Here is an 18049-nt window from a genome sequence, read left to right as displayed (position 1 = left end):
TTGGAGGGCTGGTTGGGTCATGGCCTCCGAGACCGCCTTCTTCCCATTGCATTTGGCTTTTCTCAGTCACTTTTCTTTGAATCTCCCCTGCTGTCACTCTTCCCTGGCTCTGACACGCTTGTCCTGCCCTGGCTTTGAGTTAATGACACCTCTTCCCCCACACAGACCCTGGTGAGTGGAGGCACCATTTTAGCCACTGTGCCCCTCATGGTAGATGCTGACAAGCTGCCCATCAATCGCCTGGCTGCCACGGGCAAGACCCCCAGCTCCCAGAGCAAAGGGGAGAAGAGAACGGCTCACAATGCTATTGAGAAGCGCTATCGATCCTCCATCAATGACAAGATTGTGGAACTCAAAGACCTGGTGGTGGGAACTGAGGCCAAGGTATGGGACAAGAAGAAGAGGAATAAAGGGAGGGGGACACTCAGAAATCCAGAGGGGAACAGAGCAGGTAAAAAGCCAGCATGGGGGAAGTATCTTAGATTTAGAGCTAGAAATGATCGCAGAGGTCAGTTGGTCCAATCCCCAAAGGACTGAGAACAAGCAAGATCCTCACTTAAGGATTCTTAATCTTCTCTTGTATACTGGACCCTAATGATGGTCTAGTGAAGTCTATGGAGCCCTTCTTAGAATAATTTTTTAAGTGCATAAAGAATGTAGGATTACAGAAGAAACCAGTTATAGTGAAGTACAGTTATCAAAATATTTAAAAGAAAAACAAAAACCAAGTTTGTGGGCCCCAGGTTAGTAACCCCTGAGCTAAACATACAATGTCCTTTCATCAGTATCTTCCCTGTCATCCTGAGTTTACCTGTGGGCAAAATCTGGGATTTAGCATCCAGAGCCAGCTCCAGAGATCCTTTAGTCGACCCTGATGGAGGATGGAGGATGCTGGGGGGGGGGGGGGGGGGGGGGGGGGGTAGAGTGGCCAGGCTCCAGAATGATGAGGGCCTCAATCATTCTATTCCAGCTAAACAAATCAGCCATCCTGAGGAAAGCCATTGACTACATCCGATTCCTGCAGCAGACCAATCAGAAGCTAAAGCAAGAGAACTTGACTCTCAGGATGGCTGTGCAGAAGAACAGTGAGTCTTTTCTAGGGTTCCCCTGTCCAGGCCTCAGCCAGTGGAACTTAGGGCCAGGGTCAAGGCTGGTTTCAGCTGTCCCTTCCTTACAAATACCACGTGCTCAGCCAAGGGAGGGGATGACAGAGTCCCGGGCCCAAGGACGCTCCCATCTCCAAAGGGCCCCGCTCATCTCCTGCCTTTGGTGCCGCGTGAGGAAGAGATCCCCAGATTGAACCAAATGAAGCCCATAATACATAACAAGCACTGGGCCAAGTGCTGAGGATTCAAATTACAAGTAAAAAAACCAGCCTCCCTTAATCAATTTAATATTCTGATGAGGAAAGGCCGCACATAAAAGAGACCTGAAGAGCAAGAGAGTTGGGGTGAAGGTGGGTGAGGAGAGGACACGTGCAGAGTCTGGACAGCCACAATGAAAGCCAAGTGATGAACGCAGGAAGAGTGTCCCAGGCTGTTCCTCAGAATGGGGGAACTCGCTGATGGGAGAAGGGGGATCACTGGGGCAGGGGGCGTTCCAGAGCAAGAAGTCGGCTGAAGCCTGATAGGGAATGGAGGGTGGCTGGCCTGGGGCCCTTCTGGTGCCTACGTGAGAATTCTGCCCTCTTCTCTAAGTGATCTGTGCCTTTTCTGTGTTCTGCACCAAACCCCAGAATCCCTGAAAGACCTGGTGTCGCCGTCATGCAGTAGTGGGAGCATGGACATCCCAATGGAAGTCATTAAGCCAGAGATGGTGGACGCGCTAACCCCGCCGCCCTCCGACGCCGGCTCTCCTTCCCACAGCAGCCCCCTGTCCTTGGGGAGTGGCGGCAGCGGCAACAGCAGCGACTCCGAGCCGGACAGCCCCATGTTCGAAGACCCCAAGGTGCCTGATTGGGTTGGGAACACATGGCACTTGGGGGTTACCTGGGGAACTGCTTCTCTATCCCACTCCCTCACCTCCCCGGTGGAGTCTCTTCTGCTATCTCAACTAAAGGTATCAAAATGGCTCCTCAGCCTTTGGCAGAGGCACCAAGCTGGACTTTATAGGAGCTCAGATCATGGACAAACTTCTTTGCTTTGAGGGTTTTCCTCTGTAGAATGAGACTGTAGTAATGGATGGTCTTTAGGCCCTCACTATCTCACTAGATTTTATGATATGGATCTCAAGTTTCAAGGCTTCCTTTCCTTCAATTTTCTTTAATATTTTAGGTTTTATATCTTTTTATTTTTAAACCCTGTTTGAGTCAATATTTCTAACATGGGATTCATAGGATCATTGATTTAATGATAAGATTTAGCATTTTTATAGCACTTTAAATCTTGAAAGCATTTTATATGTTATTTCATTTAATTCTCAAAGATGAAGAAATTAAGGAAAAGAGAAGTTAAATGATTTGCCCAGAGTCACCCAGGTAGCAGATATCTTAGGCAGGATTCAAATTCAACTCTTTCTGATTTCAGTCCACTTGACTGGAGGGAACTTTGAAAATCCTATAGCCCAGGACTCTTATTTTAATTTATTTTATTTTTCCATGAAATTTTAATGTGTTTTTTCAGCTACATGTAAAAACAATTTTTAACATTCATTTATTTAAAATTTTATTTTAATTTATTTATTTAATATTTCTCCCCAGTTACATTCAAAACAAAAATTTTTTTGCATTTATTTTTAAAATTTTTGAGTTCTAGGTTCTCTCCCTTGTCTCCATCCACAGTTAAAAAGCCACATGTGAAGTTATGCAAAACATTTCCATAAAAGTCAAAGTTGTGAAAGAAAACATAGATCTCCCACCCTAATGAAAATAAAAACCCTCAAGAAACATTAAATTTAAAAAAGTGTTAGAGAGAATGCTTCAACCTGTTTTCAGACATAATCAGTTCCTTCTGGGTATGGATAAGATTTTTCTTAAGTCCTTCAGAGTAGTCATGGATGATTGTACTACTAAGAATAGCAAAGTTATTTTCAGCTGGTGTTCCCAGAACATTGCTATTACTTTGTATATAGTACATTTCACTTTGCTTGAATTCATGGAGGACTTTCCAGATTTTTTTTTCCTGAGAGCATCCTGCTCATCATTTCCTATAGAACAATAACATTCCATCAAAAACTTAACATTCTTTTTTTTTTTATTTTGAGTTCCAAATTCTTTCTCTCCTCTCTTTTTGAGGAAGCTAGCAATTTGATATAGATTATACATGTGTACTTATGCAAAACATATTTCCATATTGGCCACATTGCAAAAGAAAACACAGACTAAATGTATGCTTCCATCTGCATTCAGACGCCAACAGTTCTTTCTCTGGAGGTAGATATGTTTCTTTATAAATCTTTCAGAATTGTCTTGGATGTTTTTAACTCAAAATCTTACAGAGATGAATTTTGAAAACTATCTTTACATGTAATTAGGGGAAAAAAGAAAAGAGAAATAAAGAAAAAAGAATTGTCTTGGATCATTGTATTGCTGAGAATAGCTGTCATTCACAGTTGATTGTCATTACAATATTGCTATTACTATGTCTGGCATTCTCCTGATTCTGCTCATTTTGCTTTACATCAAATCATGCAAGTCTTTCCTAGGTTTTTCTGAAATCCACCTGCTCATTTGTTATTGAACAATAATATTTCATTATATTCATATACCACATCTTGTTCAGCCATTCCCCAATTCATGGGCATCCCCTCAATTTCCAATTCTTTGCCATCTCAAAAAGAGCTGCTATAAATATTTTTGTGTTTCCTTTTTCATCCTTAAAAAAAATCTTTTTGGGATTCAGATTTAACAATGGTATTGCTGGGTCAAAGGTTATGCACAGTCTTATAGCCCTTTGGACATAGTTCCTAATTGCTCTCCAAAATGGCAGGATCAGTTCACAAGTTCACCAAATTGGTGTCCAGGACCTTTTTTAAATTTTATTTATTTCTTCAGTATTTTAAAGATGAGAATGAATTCTGTAAAATTAAGTTCCATGTGAAGTCATAGATTTTTATTTGTCCTAAAGTGTCCTCTTTCCACCTTTGAGGGCTTCTCAGCTCAGTCTGGAATTGAGTGACCAGGTCTAGATTTTCCAGTTTAAAAACTTAATAGTTTTCAGCCATAAAGCTTCCTCAGAGGCCTTTATCTTTTAAATATTAGCTTCTTAGTTTTGGAAGGGACCTTTGAGACAATTCAGTCAACCTCATTTTACAGATGAAAAGATTGAGACACCAAATTAGAAAACTATTTTCCCAAGATCACAAAGGCATTTAGTAACAAAGCTGACACTAGAATCTAGGGCTCCTAACTCCCACTTCTGTTCATCTTTTGTTTGCTTGAACACCTGTTTGCTTTTGGGCAATTCTCCCTGGGCCTTGAGTAAATCCAACTTCTGGGCTAGAGGTATATGGCCTGGCCAGGAGGTCATTAAAAGCTGTTAAAGCTAAGTTAAGACTTGTTAAGTCATGCACCCAGGTGGATTTCAGAAAAACCTTGGGAAGACTTACATGAAGTGATGTAAAGCAAAATGAACAGAATCAGGAGCAATATTATAATGATAATCAACTATGAATGACCTAGCTATTCTCAGCAATACAATAATTCAAGACAATTCTTTTTTAAAAAAAAATTTTCTTCCTCCCCCCAATTACCTATAAAGATAGTTTTCAAAATTCATCTCTGTAAGCTATCTAAGGTGATTCTTCAGCTCATGGTCTTATGAATTGTGCTAAGGAAAAATAGTTCTTCCAAAATGAAATAATGGAAAGAATTAATTAGAGGTCTTTCAGTCCAACACCTTTAATTTATTTTAAAATTTTAATTTAGGAGAATCCTGATAAAATTTATTTTTTTTTTCCTTCTCCTATCTCTTCCCTAGTTGGGGAAAAAATTTAAAAAAACAATCCTTGTCATAAATGTTCATAGTTAAGCAAAATAAATCCCTGCATTAGCCATGATCAAAAAGATATTTCTCCATATTTAATTCATTGTCTCTTTTGGAGGTGGGCAATATATTTCATCATGAAGCCTCTGGAATCAAGGTGGGTCTTTGCATTAATAAGAATTCTTAAATTTTTTAGTCCCTCATTACATAGAGGAGGAGCCTGAAATCTATAGATTCCAGAAAAATCATTGGTTCTATGGGCAGTAAATAATAGACCTGGAATTTCTATAACCTCTCCTCCCTTGCCCCGCTCCCCAGTGTTCTTTTCTGAACTTTGTATAGCATCCCCTCTCCCAGCTAGGGAGAAGCTGGGGCTTCAGCAGAGATTTCCTTGTGTTCCAGGTGAAGCAGGAGCAGCTCCCCTCTCCCAGCAGCCTGGGCATGCTGGACCGATCCCGTTTGGCCCTGTGTGCCTTTGTCTTCCTCTGCCTTTCCTGCAACCCGCTGGCCTCTCTTCTGGGCAGGAACAGTGGCCAGAGCCAGTCTGATACCAGCACCACCTACCACGTCCCTGGACGCAGCATGCTGGGCACGGAGGGCAAAGGTAAGTGTGCAGGTTCCTCCAGTGGGAGGGTCAGAGGGACTGAAAACTCGATCCCAGGCTGCTTTCCCGAAAGGGTGTGAAGAGCCTCAGTTAGTATTACAGGGGTCAGTATTCAGAAGCTTAGATCTGTTTTTCAGGACAACTGGGGGCAAGATAGATTTAATTCAAGTCAACAAGTATTCATTGAGCTCCTTCTATGTACAAACACTCATGGATTTGGCTTTTTTAGATGCTATTCTTACCCTCATGGAGTTTATATTCTAGTAAGGGCATGGCAAGTACAGAAATAAAAAGAATCTTTGTTTGCTGTCTTGAGAGGGAGAGAAAAAAATCTGGAACTCAAAATCTTGCAAAAATGAATGTTCCAAACTATCTTGGCATGTAATTAGAAAAATACAGTATTTTTGAAAAGTTAAAGAAAATAAGTAAAATCCACAAGTAAATAAAAGAGGTTCAGACTGTAAGAATGACAGCTTGCATTTATATAGCTCTTTAAGGTTTACAAAGAGCCTTGCATGTGTTATATCATTTGCTTCTCAAAGCAACCTTTGGAGGTATGTGCCTTAGGTATCCCCATTTTATAGATGAGGAAACAAGGTTGAAAGAGATTTAGTGATTTTCCTAGCTAGTAATTTCTGAGACATAATTAGAATTCAGGGGTTCCCAATTCCAGGTCTGACACTACACCTACTGTCCCCCAATCACTTAGTTAAGGAGAAAGGCCTTATTGACTGAGAAGAGCTGTAATGGGTCCATTTGTTTGGACCTATTAGGTAATGGGATTCCACTGAAGAGTTTTGAACAGAGAGGGGATAGTTTGGAGTGGAGTAAAGCCGGGAAATAGCAAACTGTTGCAGTGCTCTGCGCACAAAGCCTATAATGGGACAGGGACAGAGGGAATAGAAAAGAGGGGATGATTCAAAGAACCCTTTTGGAGATAGCACTGACACGACCCAGCAAGTAGTTGCATTTGCCAAAGAAGTGGTGAGCAGAAAGGGCAAGCCAAAGATCAAGCCTGAGATTTCAGACATGATAGCGTCACAAGGAGAGAAATGTGGAAGTCAGAAAGAGGAACTGGTTTTTGTAGGAATGGGGAGCAGTCTTAGTACCCACCTATGTTCACATCCTCTGGCTTCAAGGGACTCTCTTGTGGGAAGTGGTCTGAGCCGTGACTCACTCCCAGAAGTGAGCATATGAGAGACTCCAAACATAGGGCCAGCCTTACACTAGGTAGAATAGGGTGATTTAAGGTCTTTCTCATCATTCAAATTCACTTAATGGAGAAAGAACTTTTTTTTAAAATATACTTTAAAAAAAAATTTAATAGCTTTTTATTTTAAAAATACATGCAAAGATAGTTTTCAACATTCATCCTTGCAAAGCCTTGTGTTAACTAATTTTTCTCCCTCGCTTATCTCTACTCCCTAGTAATTCAATATAGGTTAAATATGTGCAATTCTTCTAAACATATTTCCACATTTATCATGCTGCACAAGAAAAATCAGATCAAAAAGGAAAGAATAAAAAGCAAGCACACAACAACAGAAAAGGTGAAAATACTATGTATGTATGCTCCACATTCAGTCCCTCCTTTCTCTGGGTGCAGATGGCTCTCTCCATCACAAGCCCACTGGAACTGGCCCGAATCACCTCACTGTTAAAAAGTACCACGTCCATCAGAATTGATCATCATATAATCTTATTGCTGTGTACAATGTTCTCTTGTTTCTGCTCACTCCATTTAGCATCAGTTCATGCAAGTCTCAGAGAGAGAACTTTTTACTCCACACTTGGTGATGAAGATTAAAATGCCCCTCTCTCCGAGACATGCACAGGCCACAATATTCTAAATTCACATGGTAGTGGAAACAATTGAAAACAGATTCTCTATCGAGAACACAGTTTTGTGGGGACAGGGAAGAATGAAGAAGAAAACCATGAGATTCTGGCTTCCCTGCAGGTGGGCTGACCCAGGAGCTAGAAACATCTTATTGGCCTCTAAGCTCATCCAGTCTTCTCCCCTCCCAGGTAGTCCCAGCTGGTCTCAGTGGCTACTGCCTACTTTGTTTTTCTGGATGCTTAATCTGCTAGTGGTCCTGGCAGCCTTCATCCGCCTATTCATCTATGGCGAGCCCATCACCAGGCCCCACTCGGGACCTTCCGTCTTGTTTTGGAGACATCGCAAGCAGGCTGATTTGGATCTTGCACGGGTAAGAGTGTGGGCCCTGGGTGAGGTGGAGAAGGGGAGTCTGGAGAGGAAAAAAGCATTAGCCTGGGAGGTTGGAGAGTGACTGGAAATGAAGATTTAAGGATAACTTTTTTTTGACATTAAGTGACTTTCTCAGAATCATGCAGGTAGTAAGTGTTAAGCATATGAAGTTGGATTTGAAGTCAGATCCTTCTGATTTCAGGGTCAGTACTCCATCCACTGTTCCAACTTGCTGCCCCTAAGGTTAACTCTGGCGGTACAGCAATCCATGACCTTCAGTTTAGGGGAGTGGGATGGTCAACTGGAGTCAGGAAAATGACCAAATTTCCCCCGCCCTGGTCTTTTATAAGCCTTCTTGCTTCTTTTTAATGTGTGTCAAACTGTGTTAAGCATTGGAGGCTCAAAGAAAATTAAAAAACAACAACAAAATAAAACACAGTCTCTGCCCTGGGAACACAACATACAAATAACTAGGTGCATTCTAGATATACTCTTACCCTTCTGCATCTTGGGGATCAGAAGCATGACACCCTGTGACCCAGAAAATCTGTATAAAATTTTTTGGCCCTCCTTTTGTACCAGAAAAGAATTCTGAAATAACTTTTTCTTTCATGGGGTATTCATATTATTTGGGTTGATTTATGTAATACTCTATTTTATGCATTTATGAATTTTTAAACTTTTTCTTTGTTGTCTGCTGATCTTTTGTGTCATCTCCAGTTTCTGCAAAACTCTCCCAAAATTTCCATCTAACTTCTTAGACTGGGATACGGCAAAATCAGTATAGGGAAAGTCTCAATGTGGAAAGGATAACTGTACCAAATAGATGAAGGAATAAAGGAAGGTGGTGGGGGCAGCCTGGGGAAGGCCCTGTGCCGAAGGTGAGTGGAGGCTAGCTAGAAGTGGAAAGAGATAGGAAGTTCAGGTGAGAAGTCATGAGGTTTACTATACTATGTGAATGGAGAAAAGGAGCTGGCTATGACGAGTGCTGTCTAGACTTGAGAACAGATGCGATCGATGGAGTCAAAGAATTGAAAGTGGCAGACATTGAGGTGGCAAGCTTTGGTGGCTGACAAGATGCCAGTATCTGTAGTAATGCCAGATCAACTGTCGCAGCTGAATATCTTTCCCCTCCATTTCACTTATATTCCAGGCCCTCATTACCTTTTGCTCGGACTATTGTAATAGTCCCCTAGATTGAATCCCTCTGTAATCTGAATTGGGGTCTTCCTTCCTGGCTCCGAGACTTGCCCTCCTTCCCTCCACCTTCTAGCTGCCACTGATTGATTGGCTTCTGCAGGTTGTATGGAGAAAGGGAATGGAGGCAGAGAGTGGGCTCTTTTGTAACTGGTAGGTTTTAGGGGAGTATTAATCCCAGGGGAAAAGCCAGCCAGCCTCCCCAGTGCACACAGCCCACTTGTGGCTGAGGCCCCCTTTAAGCTCTAAGCACTGATCCCTTTCTCCTTCCTTCTCAGGGGGATTTTGCTCAGGCTTCCCAGAACCTGTGGCTGGCCCTCCGGGCCCTTGGCCGGCCTCTGCCCACCTCCCATTTGGATTTGGCCTGCAGTCTGCTCTGGAATCTCATCCGCCACGTCCTTCAGCGCCTCTGGGTGGGACGCTGGCTGGCCGACCGGGCCGGGGGCCTCCTGCGGGATCGGGAGCTGCAGGCGGATGTCAGAGCCAGCTCCAGGGATGCAGCCCTTGTCTACCACAAGTTACACCAGCTGCATATGACAGGTGGGTGCGTCCGGCCTTGTGCCCTGTGGGTGCTGCTAGAAGACCCCCGTCCCGGGCTAATGGAGCTAGAACCTGCGGGCAGAGCCCCCTCCCCTTGGAGCTCCAAGGGTCCCCTCTGAGGCCGGTGCTGAGCTGGGGAGGGGTGTCTGCCCGAGTCAGGGCGATGACGCCCACTGCCCTCTGCCCAATAGGGAAGTACACCAGCGGCCACCTCGCTGCCATCAACCTGGCACTGAGTGCCCTCAACTTGGCTGAGTGCGCTGGCAGCGCCATCTCCGTGGCAACCTTAGCTGAGATCTATGTGGCTGTTGCGCTCCGGGTCAAGACAAGTTTTCCTCGGGCCCTCCATTTCCTGACGGTAAGGGGGGCAGTGCCAGAGCAGCAGGGGCCCAGCGTGGCCGGAGCCAGGGGGATCTCAGACCTGGGACCTGGGCTAGGGCTCTGTCCCACAGCCTTGCCTTCCCTGGCCGGGCGATCTCCCTCCTGTGAGCAGGAGCACTGAGCAGTATGCACACCGTGGGCCAGGCTTTCACAGACCATTTCCCACTGCTCCTTGTCCAATCAGAAAAGGCTTCATTTGGGCCAGAACTGGGCGGGTCCCTGGCCACTTGTGGGACCCAGGCCAGTCATCTCGACAACTGCCATTTCCTCCTTGCCCACAGCGCTTCTTCCTGAGCAGTGCCCGCCAGATGTGCCTCGCCCAGAGCGGCACCATGCCCCCTGCCATGCAGTGGCTTTGCCATCCTGTGGGGCATCGCTTCTTTGTGGATGGAGACTGGGCAGTGAGGAGCACCCCTAGGGAGAGCCTCTATAGTTCCACAGGGAACCCAGGTAACTCTCCCCCCCCCCCCCCACTTCCCTCCCATTTGTCCTGATCTTTCCTCTTTTCCCACTCTTACTTCCTCTCCTTTCTCTTTAGTTTTCCTTTTCTCTTCATCCTGTCCTTTTCCCCTTCTTTTTTTTTTTTTTGTTAACTTAATTAACATCAATTAATTAAACACAAACATTTCAGTAATAATAATAAATAGCTAGCATTTATAGAGTGCTTTGCAATATACAAAGAACAAGAAATAGCATGTATAAAAAACTACTTCTTTTATATACAAATTTTAATTTAATAATCAGTAAACATTTATTAAGCACCTACCCCATGCCCCAGGCACTGAGAATAAAAAAAGAGGCAAGTTAAACAAAACTTAAACAAAATTGTCCTGTTTGTTTGATTTCCCTTTTGGACTTCTTTTTTTCATATGTGTTTTAAAAGATAGGCTCTTTTTGTATCTCTGTCATCACTGCTGCCTTCTCCCTCCTCTCTCTGCCCCAGCTCTATCGTAGCAAATAATTATTTTAAACAAAACTTGTCAACATGCAGGCCATGCTAAAAATGGAGGAATTCTTCTCATCCCCTCTCTGCCAGGGAGGTGGGCGTGAATGTAGGCAGGGGTAGATGTAGGCCAAGGTGATCTTTCCCTTTTTCTTTCTCAATCACAGAGGCCTGGAACCTACACATCCATTAACCTGAGGTCACAGTTCAGACATTTTGTAAAGTTGCTTTTCTTTATATTATTGTGATGATCTTGTCAAATGTTTTCCTGGTTCTGCTTATTTTATTCTATAGCTGTACATATAACTGAAGCCTTTCTTCCCTGCTATCCTCAACTTCCTCTGAATTTGTCACATTTTCTTTCCCTACAAAGCAGTAATATTCTGTTACATCCACGTTTCCACGTTGTTTTTAGCTTTTTGTCACAACAAAGAACACAAGTATTTTTATACATGCAGTCTTTTCCTTGTCTCTAGTCTCTTTGAGGTATGGGCCTGCCAGGGGCACTGTTGGGCCAAAGGGTGCCCACAACCTATTGCCTTTTTGTGGGAGAGTTACAAATTGTTTTCCAGAATGGTTGGACCAGTTAACAGCTCTACCAACAGTAGCCAGTGTGCCTGGCTTTCCAAAGCCCCTCCAGCAACTTTCAATTTTTATCTTCTTTTCCAAACTGATGGATAGGAGATAGACTCTCCAAGTTGCTTTAATTTGTCATTCTCTATTAATGATTGCACTCTGAGATGGACTCACCAAGTTGCTTAAATTTGCATTTCTCTCATTAGTGATTTTTCCTATCCCTCAATTCCTTCTCCCCTCTTTCTCTTAAGTTTCTGAGACCTTGGCTCTTCCATCCAACTGTCTTTCCAAAGTGCTGAGAGGATTGGGGAGGAGGGATAATGAAAGTCTTTGCACCTGTCCTCACCCCCACATCCATCTGGGAGCACCAGAGGATCTCGGGGTCTCCCGTAACCCTCTCCTTGTTCTGGGAGGTGCTCTGACGCCTGTTTTGAGGAGGGAGGTTGTTCACCCCTCTCTTTTTCTGGAGTAGTGGATCCCCTGGCCCAGGTGACACAGCTGTTTCGGGAGCATCTGTTGGAGAAAGCCCTGGGCTGTGTGGCCAAGCCTGAAGAGACCCTGGCATCAGCTGATGGGGACAGGTGAGAGTACGGCCGAAGGGGCTCCGCTCTAGCCTTTCACCCCGTGGTTTCCAAGTGTCACCTGGTCACTCTAGCTCCACCCACACTGCTCCACCCTCCCTGTCCCTTCAGTCTCTTTATTCTTCCCCAGCTTCACAATCCTAGTGTCCTCCAGCCACAGCGACTCCACCCACCTTTCTGTGCAGCATCCCTCCGAAACTTCCCCCATCCCAGACTGAGCCCACTAATGGTCCATTAATCCTGGGGACTTGGCTCGGGCCCTTTTCAACCCGCTGTGACTTCATTGAGTTTCTCCTGTGCAAAGTGCTTTGAGAATTAACAGTAACAGAAATGACTACATTTGTATCTCCATACTTTTCAAAGCACTTTCATATCTCATTTGAATCACCTCTGGGAGTAGATAGGGCCAGGCTGGTCACTCCCAGCTGACAAGTGAGGGAGCTGAAGTCGAGAAGAAAGAAACCCCTGATCCCACAGTGAGTTAGTCGCCACTGGGCTACAGAGAGGTCTCTGGGTATTTCCCAGTTGGATACCCTTCCCCCATTGACATGCCCCCTGCCACAAGCCGCACTCCTTCACGGGCCTCCCCCCTCTGCTTTACAGAGAGTTCTCTGATGCCCTTGGGTACCTGCAACTGCTAAATGGCTGCTCAGACGCTGCTGGGGCCCCTGCTCTCAACTTCTCCATCAGTTCGAGCATGGTTACTGCCACCGGTAAGCCCTCCCCCCCACCCCACTTTAGGGCTGGGATGGAGAATGAGTGCCTGGATCTTTGGAGCCCCATTTTTCTGAGGTTGGTTAGGACAGACCAGAGAAAGTCCTCTTCTCCCTCCTCACAAGAACGGCGCAACTTTGGTGCACTTCCTATTCCATCCTCAGTGGGAAAAGTTGAGGAAGACATCAAGGACAGTGGAGAACAGACTGTCTCTTCTTCCATCCCATAGGTACTGATCTTGTGGCCAAGTGGTGGGCGTCCCTCATTACAGTGGTGATTCACTGGCTCCAGCGGGATGACGAGGGGGCAGAGTCCCTCTACCCCATGGTGGAGTACATGCCTAAGGTTCTGCAGGCTTCGGAGTAAGTGCCTTGGGGCCCAGTCCCTTCCCCTTCCACACGTTTTATGGGAAAAAGGGAAAACATGGTTTGCCCTCAGATCAGGGGTTTCTACTAACAAGTCAAGACTTCACCTTCCATACGAAGCCAGACCCCTGGACAAAATTTCTTGGACTCAAAGGTGGGATAGTCTTCCCAAGCCAGATTAAATGGGGCACCCAGAGCCCAGGGTGATAGTCTCCCCCAGAATACCTGGACAAATACTAAGGGGCCTAAGGTTTTAAGTAATGTCCAGGGGCAGACAAGAGGCTCAGAGTGAAGGGCTTGGAGTACAGCTTCCATTTCCCCTCTGGGCAAGTTTCCCCTCCCTCAAGCTTTAGTTCCCCCACCCCCCATTTAGGTCCTCATATATATATCCATTGTCCCCTCCAGGGATTCTGCTCCAAGAGGTGTCCCCTGCCTTTGAAATGAGAAGGAGCTCCATCTAATAGCATTAAGGGAGTCAGTGGGAGGGCTGTGCCCGGCAGGTCGGGGGGGAGGCTTGGGCTGGGAGTGACCTTGGAAGCCCTTTGTCTGTGCACAGGAAGCCCCTGCCTCGGGCAGCCCTGCACTCCTTCAAGGCAGCAAGGGCACTTTTGGGGAAGCAGAAGCAGGAGCTTGGTCAAGCCAGCCTGAGCCAGTGTGAGAAGGCCAGCAGCTACCTTCGGGACAGCCTGACCACGGGGCCCTCCGCAGCCACTGCCAGTGCTTCTATTGACAAGGTAAAGGTACCCCCCTCCCCCACCACTGGTGGGGGAACGAGAGCAGGGGGAGGGAAGGGGGGGAGCCCTGGACTCTCCCACTCCCAGAACACTGCTCCTGAGTGCTGGTCAGGGAGCAGTGGCTGCTAAGGAGCTTCCCCAGCTCTGAGGTCCTGTGCCTGGACTACCCCCGAGGATGGCAGTCGGGGATGAGAAGCCCCCAGCTACTACATCTGGGGAGAGCTTTGGCTCCTGGCTTGGACCCAGAAGTTCAGTGGCCAGAGTTGCTGGGGCGGGCGGGCTGGAGATGAGTGGCGGCTGCCCCTGTAGTGCATTGCAGTTGCATTGCGTGTATCTGTCTGGTGCAATGCCCCAGCAATGCAGTACAGAGCCTGGCCCCTGGCACCGTGGGCACCGGGCCCTGGGTCCCAGAGGGAGAGGGAGCCCTTGGACCTGCTCACCTGGCCCCCGTCTGCCATGCAGGCCGTCCAGCTCCTCCTGTGTGACCTGCTCCTGGTGACGCGCACCAGCCTGTGGCAGCAGCAGGTGGGCACCGCCCAGCCCCCTGGCGCTGCCCACCAGGCTTCAGCCCTGGAACTCCGCGGCTTCCAGCAGGACCTCAGCAGCCTCCGGCGTCTGGCGCAGTCTTTCCGGCCTGCCATGAGAAGGGTGAGTCGCCCCAGCTCCGACCCTCCCGCTTAACTCCGTGGTGGGCTTTCAGGGCCCGGCGCTTCTTGCCATCCCATTCTCGGGGTATTTGGCTGTTTGTCCCTGGCCAAGAGTGGGCGAACCCGCCTGTCCCTCCAATCTGCCTAATTGGTCTGTGGCTCCTTCGGCAGCCAAGCACTGCTTCAGACGGCAGAGAGCAGACGTAGTCCCTGCCTTTAGGGGATTCACAGTCTAGAATGGAAACCTGGCGCTCACACACGTGATAGAGAGACGTAGCCTGTGATTCAGAGATGTCTCATACTATGGGCATTAAGTGTGGGGAGGTCAGTGTGGGCAGGAGGGTCATGGAGGAAGGAAGGAAGGAAACATACAGACATAGGCACCTACAGGGGACAGAGCTCTGAACTAAATATTTCACAAACATTACCTCATTTGAGCCCTCCCTTAAACTGGGAGGTAGTTACCATTATGATTCCCCACTTTATAATTGAGGAAACTGAGGCAGACAGAGGTGAAGGAGGAAGGGATAGGAGCAGAAGTATCCCCAACAGGTTACAAGAGGGCTTCATGGAGGAGCTGGGACTTGAGTTGTTTTTTTTGAAGGAATGGGTTGTGGAACAAGTTAATTTATTTCCATGAACTGAGTAGCCTTTGATTACCCAGCCCTGGATATTATAGGGAAGGAAAGGGGAGATAATGGAATTGGGGAACAAGAGGGATCCCTGTCTTTAGGGAATTTGTATTCTTGGGGAGACAGAATATGGGAAAGATGGAGGAGTGTTTTCTGTGAATCCTGGGTCCTGGCTTTCAAAGTGGGCACACAAGTGCTGAGTGACCAAGGAAGGCTTTGGGGAAGAAGGGACGGCATCAAAACAAGTTTGGAAAGCAGGGAAGGATTAGGAGAGAACTCAGAGGCCTGATACAAGACTGGGGGGGAGGGGGGGCTGTCCTTCTGATGGCCAGTGCTCTGCTGGCTGCTGCTGGGAGTGACTGAGAAGGTGAGAGGGCCGTAGGGTTAGGCAGGGGCCTTGTTGCAAAAGCCCTGACTCCTGCTTTTGGTTAGGTCTTCTTGCACGAAGCTACCGCCCGGCTGATGGCTGGAGCCAGCCCCACTCGGACTCACCAGCTCCTGGACCGAAGCCTGAGGAGAAGGGTGGCCCCGAGCAACAAAGGATGTGAGTGTGGGAGCAGGACTGGGCAGAGAACTGGGCCGAGAATCCAGTCCCAAGGCCCCTCCTCTCCCCTGGGGATAAGCCTCATTCTTCCAGAAGAGGCGGCTGGATGGCCCAGGGGGTAGAGCACCGGGTCTGGGGTCAGGAGGCCCGGATTCAGGTGTAGCCACGGACTTTACCCGTGTGATCCTGGCCAAGCCACACGGCTTCTGACTCGGTTTCCTCGTTTGTAAAATGAAGATCATAAAAGCAGCTATTTCCCAAGGTTATTGCGAGGAACAGAGGAAGTAAGATTCATGCACAACTGGACACCTGGTAGGCACTGATTATGTGCCTTTTCCCGGTCCTAGAGCCATGTCCTAATTTGGGAGTCCGACCTAAGTCCCCTACACACACTCCTCGGCTGAGAGTCACCGTTAGGGAGGCCGGGGAGGGGCTGGAGGAAGACCCTGTGTTATTTTTCAGTCACTTCAGTGGCTGCCAGCTTTGGGACCCCATTTGGGGTTTTCCTGGCAGAGATGCTGGGAGGTTGGCTGTTTCCCCGCCAGCTCATTTTACAGAGGAGGAAACTGAGGCAAGCGGGGATGTGACTTGCCGGGTCGCGCGGCCAGTGTGTCTGAGGGCAGATCTGAACTCGGGCCCACGAACCCTCCTGGCCCAGCGCTCCACGCACAGGGGCCCCTGGGAGCATCATCCTGCGCTGGCCCCCACTGCTGTTGTGCGCCCTAGCGGCCTCATGGGGTGGGATGTGGAAGAAATGGGGGAGGGGGTGCGCGTGTGTGCCCGTGCGTGTGTGGGGCGTGTGCGTCCCTCTGCAGGACGCACCGTGCGGCGCCCTGCGGGCCTGCGCGCCGCTGCCGCCGCCTCCCGCGCCCTGACCCTGTGCTCCCCCCTTGCCCGACGCAGGCGAGCTGGACGCCCGGCCCACTCAGAGGGAGCACGCGGAGGCCCTGCTGCTTGCCTGCTGTTACCTGCCGCCCACCTTCCTGTCGGCCCCGGGGCAGCGCGTGGGGATGCTGGCCGAGGCCGCCCGCACCCTGGAGAAGCTGGGGGACAAGAGGATGCTGCATGACTGCCAACAGATGATCATCAGGCTGGGCAGCGGTACCACTGTCACCTCGGGGTAGCGCTCCGCCTCTCCAGGACCCCTGCCACACCCCCCTGCTTGCCGGGGTCCCGGCCGGGCCAGGACCTTAGGGCCTCGCCGCGGCGACGTCCCCAGGGCCCGGAGCCTCCCCCCCCCCCCCCCCCCCCCCCCCTGGTCTGCCAGCCCGAGCGCCGGCACAGCGCCAGGCCCTCTCATTCAAAACCCTCTCTTCCCCGCGGCAGCCGTGCAGGGGGATGGGGAAACCGGAAACCAGTCAGGATCGGGGCTCCCCGGCTTTCTCACCGGGCCGCCCTCCTCGTCCCGGGCCTCCCTCCTGTCCCGGGCCTCCGGTGGCGTCTGAGGCGCGGCGCACTTTGTTTGGGCGGGTTACCCCTCCGCGGGAGGCCCAAGCACGGCCTTCCCCCCCCCCCCCCCCTTCCTCGGGCAATCCCACGCCTGTCATTTATTGTGTTTAATGGTCCCAGGCTAATGAGAGCCTTGCTGTCAGCCCTGGGACAGGGAGCAAGGGAGGGGCCCCAGGTGGGGGGGGGGGGCGCACTTCCCCAGAGGATCATGGGTCCGCCTCCCCACAGTTCCCCCAAGGCAGGCTGCAAATTGCTGGGCGAGATGCTACTGACCTCTGGTGGTCCCTTGGGAGACTGCAGGGGGCGGTGCGCTGCCCGCCGCGGCAGGGCCTCCGTTCGGTCCTCCTCCCCGCTGGGGGCCGCTGGTCTCCGAGCCAGGAAGACTTGGGCTCGAGGCTCCCTAGACCCTGACTCAGTGTTGCAGGCAGTTTGCCAGGGCCTCTGCCAGTTACCTTTATTGGTGAAATTATAGGTGTCACTGCAATGGCCGCTTGTCTCCATGGAACCAAATAGTGCGCTCCACCTTCCCCGCCTTTCTGTTCCCCGATCCGCTGCTTTGGGGGGCTGGCGGCCTTGGCCCCCGGGAGCAGCCGAGGCTTGAGGGGAAGCCTTCGCGTTCAGAGAGCTGCTGGGTGCTCTCTCCCATGCCAAAATAAGGCCGGGCCCTCCCGGTCCCTGCTGCCCCGAGCGCGGCCCCCCGCCCCCCCCCCCCCCCCCCCCCCCCCCGCGGCCCCTCCGCTGGGGCCCCCCCCCCCCCCCCTCCTCCTCGCCCCGGCCACGGGGGGCCTTCGCCTCCGAGGTTCCCCGGCCTTTGGGGGGGCGTCCCCGCCCTCAGGCCCTCTCGGGCTCACACTCCGGGAAGAAGCGGGAGCAGGGGCTCCGTGGTTGACCCCTGTACATATGTATATATCGTCACTACAACTCCTTGCCGCTGCACTAGCCTCCCCGAAGCCCCGGGAGACACCTGTACTACTTTTTTCCTTCGCAAACTTTTATTTTCATAGTGTGAGA

General features: G+C 49.3%; 1 protein-coding gene across 3 annotated transcripts in view; it reads left to right on the top strand.

The window, feature by feature from the left end:
- Positions 1–17766, top strand: part of SREBF1 (sterol regulatory element binding transcription factor 1) — a 61210-nt gene extending 43444 nt beyond the window's left edge. For all 3 annotated transcript variants that reach the window (XM_031938464.1, XM_031938475.1, XM_031938467.1), the window contains exons 5-19: positions 166–384; positions 971–1085; positions 1736–1947; positions 5325–5526; positions 7555–7736; positions 9211–9472; positions 9664–9830; positions 10135–10303; positions 11845–11953; positions 12557–12666; positions 12897–13029; positions 13589–13766; positions 14229–14414; positions 15478–15589; positions 16493–17766. In XM_031938464.1, coding sequence (XP_031794324.1) covers positions 166–384; positions 971–1085; positions 1736–1947; positions 5325–5526; positions 7555–7736; positions 9211–9472; positions 9664–9830; positions 10135–10303; positions 11845–11953; positions 12557–12666; positions 12897–13029; positions 13589–13766; positions 14229–14414; positions 15478–15589; positions 16493–16713 — 2577 coding nt within the window. In that variant the 3' untranslated portion in view covers positions 16714–17766. The remainder of the gene's footprint in view (positions 1–165; positions 385–970; positions 1086–1735; positions 1948–5324; positions 5527–7554; positions 7737–9210; positions 9473–9663; positions 9831–10134; positions 10304–11844; positions 11954–12556; positions 12667–12896; positions 13030–13588; positions 13767–14228; positions 14415–15477; positions 15590–16492) is intronic.
- The last annotated feature ends 283 nt before the right edge of the window (positions 17767–18049 follow it).

Source organism: Sarcophilus harrisii, chromosome 1, assembly GCF_902635505.1.
Source record: "Sarcophilus harrisii chromosome 1, mSarHar1.11, whole genome shotgun sequence".
Taxonomy (NCBI): domain Eukaryota; kingdom Metazoa; phylum Chordata; class Mammalia; order Dasyuromorphia; family Dasyuridae; genus Sarcophilus; species Sarcophilus harrisii.
This window is presented reverse-complemented; position numbering and strand designations above follow the sequence as displayed.